Source organism: Hoplias malabaricus, chromosome 11, assembly GCF_029633855.1.
Source record: "Hoplias malabaricus isolate fHopMal1 chromosome 11, fHopMal1.hap1, whole genome shotgun sequence".
Lineage (NCBI taxonomy): Eukaryota > Metazoa > Chordata > Actinopteri > Characiformes > Erythrinidae > Hoplias > Hoplias malabaricus.
The window spans coordinates 19,688,610-19,697,060 of NC_089810.1; the positions used below are offsets into that span (position 1 = coordinate 19,688,610).

General features: G+C 38.8%; 1 protein-coding gene across 1 annotated transcript in view; it reads right to left on the reverse strand.

Moving 5' to 3' along the window:
* LOC136709673 (protein arginine N-methyltransferase 8-B) overlaps positions 1-4,945 on the reverse strand; it is a 30,747-nt gene extending 25,802 nt beyond the window's left edge. Inside the window, exon 1 of the mRNA XM_066685087.1 lies at positions 4,163-4,945. Within this exon, the coding sequence (XP_066541184.1) occupies positions 4,163-4,231 (69 nt within the window). The 5' untranslated portion in view covers positions 4,232-4,945. The remainder of the gene's footprint in view (positions 1-4,162) is intronic.
* Positions 4,946-8,451: the final 3,506 nt, after the last annotated feature.

An 8,451-nucleotide genomic window follows, 5' to 3' on the forward strand; every position in this document is an offset into this window, starting at 1 on the left:
GGAGACTCAGACAAGGGAGACTCAGCACAAATCAGAACGACTCATTTCATCCCATGGTTTCTGATTTAGACAAAACCCAGAAAACAAACTGACTGAGTGGTTTTATTGTGTGGGTTTGTAGGCTCCAGATCTGAAAACCACTAAAAGCACTGAAAAAGCCAATTTTTCATAATTTTTCACAAGGAAGCACCTGGTGAAAGGAGCTACAGTCAGCCTCTTATTCTCAAATGAACACATCTAATACAACCGAACAACAAGATGTAGTAAAACAGCACAGGCTCACATGTGGCTGTCCTAGAGCATCCTAATCCATTGCCAATGTTTTCCTAGATATTTTACAAACTACAGACAGCAAAGGATACACTTTAATGTAGGAGAAATTATTCAATAAGGTGTCTACAAACTTTTGGAAAAATAGAGTTTATAATGAACAAAAGAAGTCCCTGTACATGTTTTATAAGCAGTTGTATTTTTTATCATAATGCATATATATATAAATATAAATCTGACACTTGAATCATGTATTCACAGCCTCAGTGCATTTTCCTGTAGGATTTTTTCCCTCAAAGTGTCATTTCTTATTGCTGAAGCTTGGGCATGTATGATGAATCTATACCACAGAAAAAGTGCTAGCATACGCTGTCCTTCACAGCTTGAGCTCCGTGTTGCATAGCAGAACTGCTTGCTGTAAACTGCCAGGCATCTGATGATGATGAAAAGAACACTCTGACAAGCATCTTTCATAAGTTATCTAATAGCAGCAGGAGATTCTACTGTGCGTGTGCGTGGGTGAATGTGTGGGTGTATGTGTGTAGAGGCAGGTGGGTGGAAGTTAGTGTTGGTGTGTGTGTGTGTATGGCCATGTGGCCACCATGTATGTGCGTGCGCATGCGTTTGTGTGTACAGCCCCACAGCCGGAGGATTTAAGATAATGAGTGTCAGCAGCAGGAAAAGCAGCTGCATCAAGAGACATCAAGGTGTCAAGATAGCATCTAACAGAGGGAGGGGTGGAGAGCAAATGTCCTTTCCCCTCCAGCCAACTAACAAATCTCATTTCACATTCTATTTTTACTCCATATACATGTCACGTACAACCCCTCAACGGTTGCAAAGCTGTCCCATGGAAGTAAGCAAACATTGTTTTCTCCACCTACAGTATTTTGCAAAGAGAACATCAGACACACCCTTTCATTATTTAATTTACAGTCAAAACATGTTCTTTTTAAAACACAAAGCCAAAATCCCATAAAATCTTGTATTCACCCATTGCCTTTTTAAAACTTCAGGTTTTTCAGAGGCTTACATTCAGGTTTTAACAGATGTCTGCAAAAATATCTGTCCATGCTTCCCACAAACACATCCAAAGTTCAGTCTTAGATGTTGGATGCAGCTGAAGCTGCACTAATGCTGAACTAGTTCTATATGGTGCTGCAGAGCTCAGGAGATTTAATATGCATTACATTTCACCTCAAAAAGAAAAGAATACTTTATATTATTAAAAAGTCTCAGTTTTCCTCATCTACATTCTCTATGGAGTTGAGTCAGAAAGTAAACCCTATAATAAGATCTATTTGCTCAAAGTACACATCTGAGATATCTTACATAAATGTCTTAACCTTATTTCCATTTCTCCTTATTCTCTCTCTCTCTCTCTCTGTCTCTCTCCATGAGTCCACTGAAAGTCTACTTGAATGAGAGAGGGGACTAAGCAGAGTAGCCTTCAGCCTCTCTTGATCTTGCAGCTATTTCTGGCAATATTTTCAGGGGTCAGGCACTAGGTAGGCAGTTGGGCTTTAGATTCCAAATTCTTTGGGAGTACTCAAATACATTTAAATTAAATCTTTTACACCACTGTGCACTTAATATCCAGTGAGATGTGTTCATTTCTCAGTTGAGGAAACTTTCTCAATTCTGAAACCACAAACGCAGTGAGATTGCAAATACCTCCAAGCTTGACTTCTTCAAAGGCTAAAAATGTCCAAAAGCAAACGGCTCACTGAACTTAGGTTAAACCTACATCAACTTCCAAAGTCATGAAAAGCTGTGTGGCAATTCTTTCATCTTCTCAAACAGTTACTTTGGAGAAGATCTTATTTACAGGTCCACTGTATATGGAAATATGAGCTAGCAACCAATTAGCTGCATATATATATATATATATATACACACACATATAGGATGCTTTTAGTAGACTTCAGCATTCTAAGAAGTGAAGGCTGCATTTGTGGTAGAACTACAACACTTGGGCACCACAAGATGGCCTGAGCCTTATTGACATAAATAGTAATCTTAAGTTTAAACATGTTAAATTTAAGCTTATATCTAATCACATTTTATTAATTGTGTGCTAAAGGAATTTCAATCATCTGCTTGCTTTGACTGAAATACTGTAGATAACTAAATGTCTTGAAGGGTCAGCTGAAACAAAGGAGTGCAGCTCTTATCTCATTTAAAGGATCCTACATAATGGGGCAGTCTTTAGTGATGCACCAGCCCAGAAAGGCAACCTTCCTTCACTGCACTCTTGGCATGGGGACACTTTTTGTAATGAAGGGAGAGAAGCTACCCAGCATTCCTTGTGGTTTTGTTACATTTGTGAAAAAAAAAATATTGATTGATTGATTAAGAAACATATTCTCATTTTAGGCATATTTTGCTTAACGCCTGAAGAAAGAATAAGGAAAATGCCAAATCTGAGGTAACCACATAAGACCTTCAATGCTCTAAATGCTAAATGAGAGGAACATAATACATTAATGGTGCCCTACTGAAATTGTTCATTAGATTTTCTGTTAAAATCTACTGAGAAACAGCTTTAGAACTACAACTTTAAAGAAATAGGAGAGTATAAAATGACTGATATTAAAGATTACTGGTTTGGAAGCTTAAGGTTCCAGCTTAAGGTTGTGTGTTGTGCTGAGCTTGCTAGAGCTCATGTGCAGTACCATGGCCAGCGCTTCTGCTCAAGGCATTACTTTGGCACTCACACACACTACTGAAATACAGGACACACTCTGCTTAAGGGCTGTGCTGCAACACAGAATTTTCCTACAGCCTTCCCACACATTCAGGACTTTATATTAGCAAACACAAAAACACCCTACAGAGACACAGGACACATTCTCACGACACACTCTGCTTTGAGCTCAACCTCACCTCAGTCTAGTGGAACACAGAAAAGACTCTTCTCTGGCTCCACTTCACCACACACATGACCTCACTGAGAACACTTCAGTCAGATCTTTATCACACTATTGCTCAGTGAGCTACTTTACCACATATTACATTAAGGGCTTTACTTTATCATACATTCCACTGAGAGCTTTTCTTTACCACACACTCTTTTCAGGGATCTACCACACATTCTGCTCAGGGATCTCATTTGCCATACAAATGATGAAGCTACTTTACCAAACAATCTGCAAAGGAATGCACTTTACCAATCACTCTATACAGTGTTTTACTTTACCACACTTTGATCTGGCATCTATTTAAGCACATTCTTCTAAGGGGTCTACATTACATACTCTACTCAGGGATGTAGATTAGCTTTACCACTATGGACAGTGCTGACCCATTAAAAATGCTCTGACCCATGCTTGAGTGTAAATTTAAATTATATTATATAAAATAATATGAAGTATTTTATTTAATTTTTAATCTTGTCATGGTATGTGCACACACACAAAAAAAAAGAAATGGCAAAAATGTATTTGCATTTTCATTTTATTGTTATCATTTCTGAATTTGATTTTGGCAGGATGTACCTCCCATGTTACCCTACACTCCACTATGAGCTCTACTTTACAGGGACCTTCACTACACCTTGAGTTCAGGTCAACACAAAGCGTGAAAAAATGACTTGTCATGTTAATTTATGTTGACACTCATTCCCAGAACCAAAAAAAAAAAAACATTGGTAGCTGTCTGCTGAACACCACAGTAAACACTCTTTGGAATACGGTACTAGAAGTATTTTGTGCTCCTAATAAAGTTGTTCTGTTCTCCTCTGCTGTTTTTCACACTGTTTTGTTCTCACTGAAGAGAAAAGAAGTTAACTCTTTACCTGTGTAAGAAATATTTACCTGTACACTGCTCGCATAAGAGCAGGACGAGCATTAATCTGTCAGTTTCTGTGTGTAATCTGACAGACTACACTCACCTCAGCGTTCTCCGGGTCCGCCATCTTCCTCCTGAGGAGCAAGCAGCGGGAGGAGTGTTTAATTCCCATAAGAACCAGCGGGATGGGCTCAGCTCTCAAACCAGAAAGAGAGAAAAAAGGGGACAGTATAGAGAAAGAAAAAAGAAATTGTATAGACTATAGAAGGGATAAGGAGGAGCAAGTAGGAGAATGCTCCGTAAAAAAGTCCTCAGAAAGGGCGCGAAATGTAACGGTCAATATCGTGAAGTAAAACTGAGTCCCAGAGCAAAAAACACTCCCTCAAACTAGTTGAATCCATTGTGTAAAAAGTTATCTACATTGACGGTTCCTCTGAGAGTTGACTGTCGCCTTATTCCTCTGCAAAACTGCAAAAAACAACCTATAAGCCCCCATTTCTCTCTGAGGGAAAACTGCCGGCTGTTGAAAGTGTCAGCCGTCCATGTCTAACGCTGCTGGACGTGACGGAGACCTGCTGAGGAATTCGTGCTGCAGAAAACCTCCATTTTCACAAGACTAACTGGAACCAAATAGAGATGAAAAGTGCGGCAAGTCGCCTGTCGCTTTTCACCACAGCTCTGTCTTCTGACGACCCCCTCTCATGTATCCTGTTTTCTCATCGGCTTTCAGCGCGTTCAAATCCGCTTCTGTGCCCCTGCGAGTCTTTCTCGCTTTCTCCGTGTGTGACAGCCTTGTGGTGCACCTTTCCCAGCTCTGTGCTGGAGGACGAGTGAGTTTCATTAGCGTTAACGGCGCCGGTGTGAACTGCACTGTGTCCTCTCAGGCTCTCACCGCCGTGACTTCACTCACACGCTTCCCCACAAGACACTTCACTCGAGTGCAGTGTAACAGTTACCCTGCCCTTTCTCTCTGGAATCTAGATTTCCTCATTTTAACACATTATCCAAATCACTAGAGTGACTTTAAGCACTGACATTTTACGAATATGCGAATTACTATCCTTTTACGAATAGTAAAAAGGTCTAAATTTCGCCTCGTCACCTTTTCTCTTGGTACATACTGTATAATCCAGGAATGCTCATGTAACCACATTATACAAAACCCAAGACACTCATATTCTGACACTACACTCATATAAATCTCCATTTTGCTACTTCACTTGACGGCAATGAAACAATTACACGTCCCTTTCTTTTTGTCTTTGCTCTAAAATAAAGTAACGCCAATTTAACGACATTATCCTAACGGTGTACCACCTACATTCTGCCAATAAGTTCTCCAAAATGGAAACGTTTCCACATTAAGTCAGTTTGAGTGCAATGAAATACACATCTTTTTTCAGTACTTGAATTATCCAGGAATACTAAGTCAACCATATTATTCTAACACTAGCGTGACGTTATGTCTTTGCACCATATAAAATGCTCAATTAAAAAATAACCCTACTAAATTTGGCCTGTTGATTTGACTAAAAAAGGCTTCTCAGGAAAAAAAAAATCTGTACGAAACAGAACACAACCTACATTTTACTGTAAGTCTATTATTTGGCCTAGTTTTATAAAATCCAACAATTCAAATCCCATACGGTTATCAAACATATATGGTAAGAGTGGCACACCCCCCTTTTTATTCTTAGCCAGTTCATGGGAACAAACATATGCCCATCTCTTTTGATAAGCACCTGTAAAATCCAGAAATGCTAACTGCTAAATTTGAATGTGTGAGTTACTGTGAATATGTGATACCCTGTGATGCACTAGTCCCTCATACAGGCTGTGTCCCTCACGTAATCCAGATCATGACTTTCATGACACAATACACAACATTTAACCAATTCCTCTTGAAAATAACAGAAAATGCTACAGTTTATTGGGGCAGATATAAGACTTTAAATCTATTAATGTTAATTTTGTGTTACTTTAAATGTGCAAAGTGACATTAAGGATTTGTATTCTAACGACACGCTCTACAAAATCACGGCAAGTAGATATTACTAGATCATTTATAATGGAAACAGATACAGATCTCTTACTCTGGGAACTTGATGTAAAATCCAGGAAATGAAAATTTAATCACACTGTCCAAATTACTAAGCTGACACCAGGCACTGACATTCTTCTAATATGTAGAAAATTACACAAATTAACAAATCAAGCCAATTCACCTGAATGATAACAGGAAAAGTTACCTATCGCATTTCTTCAGCACTTGATGAATATTTAGGAATGCTAATTTGTTCACATTATGTAAATTACTACAGTGGCTTATGCTCTCCAGAATGACAAAAACTGTCAAGATTTAGTTCACACTGGAATGAAATAGAAAAGTTACTCAGAGCTAAATAATAATTAATAGCCATATTATCCTAGACACATATATAAACATGAATACACATATATATCCCTTGACAGCAGTATCACTTGCCAGATACTCGTTCCTTTTTCTGTATCTGTATCCAGATATGGTAATATAATCCCATTATCCAAATCACCAGACATGGTTCATCTAAACGCCTTATTTTCAGCATATCTTGTGCAACAATTTGCATGAACCTGCTGTTAATACTGAAGTCAGGCACTAGAGCAGAGTTTATTTTCAGACTAGCTTGTACCAATGCTACCTCAGCCCACCCATTATAATCCTGTATAATTCAGCAGCAGAATAGTGGCAGGCAATGCCCAGTGGCCAATAGCTAAGAGCACAAGGAGAGTATGAATAAACCCACAGCTCGGTGCACTCCAATCCCTACAGAGCAATTACTATATACCCAGAGAACTCTGTTGTCCATGTCTATTTCTTCAGCGGTCCCCACCTCAGTTCTCCAGATTTGGGAACATTATTCAGAAAAAAGGTTTGTATTACAGTAATGTAAATAATATATGAATTATCCATAAAGTTACCATAGATCCCATACTTAGGATCCACACATTGACTATGCACTGACCATGCATTATCCTCGTGGACTCCAGGACCCTGGCAGAGACAGAGGCCATAAACCCCAAATGATCCCCGGAACCCCTGCAGTGATCATAAATCCCACAGAGCAGCAAACAACTGTTCCTCCTGGACCTTTCATGTAATTCAAAACACATCAAATCAATATAAAACCATAAACAATAGCCACAATTTTCCTTGGAGAAGAAAACAACAAAAACAGATTAATCAAAACACAAAACATATGAAATATCCACCACTGGAGGAACCCGAGGGCACAGAAAGGCCTGGACTTGATGCAAAGGTTACTGTTTTTCTATTAGACAGGTAATTATCACATTTGTTTTGTGTATTGGGGGATTTGTTCTTTTCTGGTGTTGTTGCTTTTGTAGAGCTGTAAGTGGGTTTATCTCGTATGTAATCTGTGTACATAAATTAATGACTATGTCTCTGTGGTAGGTTTGGGTGAGTGTAGCTTGATGGTATTTATTTTAGTTTATTTTAGTTATATATTGGCTTTAAAGTGGATGTGTTTATTTGAAGTTATAAGTAAGATAGACTCTTCCTCTTCCACACCTTTATAGCATGGGCCCTGCTGTTTCCACCAATGTGGAATAACAATAATATTAGATGTTTTCTTATTTAGGTCTTGCTTTTACACATTTCATTCATTCATTCATTCATACATTCGTTCACTTAACCTTATTCAGGATTGTGGTGGACGTGGAGCCAATCTGGAATCATTGAGCACAAGTAAGTAACGTATCCTGGACAGGATACCATTTCTAACAGGGCATCACACACTCACACAGTCACTTATGTACTCACCTATTGACACTTTCACACAGCCATTCCACCTAGCAACATGTGTTTTTGGACTGTTGGAGGAAACTGTATCACCATATGGACATGGGACACACCAAACACACCATTTCATAATAAACTACACTCTTTGTTTACATCTAAGTGATTGTCTGTTTGCTCTTAACGAAACCTCACTGTGGGTTTCACTTTTCCTGTTCATCATTTTCCTGTTGACTAGCACTGCAGACAGGCTCCTAAATCTCACTGCGGTTCATTACACAACCTAATGATAGCACTGGAGATACAGTATATCAGTCTGTTGCTTTGTACTCATGATGAAAGCTGACATCAGCAGTGATGTACAAAATAATGCCTCAATTACCTCCTGGGGTGCTTTCTTATCATTCGACATAGTTATCTCATCTACAAAATCGTGGGAACCCAGAAAATCCCATTATGCCTTACATAAGGAAAATGGTGAGGAAAAGTTGGAAGAGCAGAAAAATAAACATGCTTTGTGGGGATTTCAGAAAGTTGCTGGTGAAATTGCGAGGAATTGGACATGATGCATAAGAAATGCATTTGTTTACAGT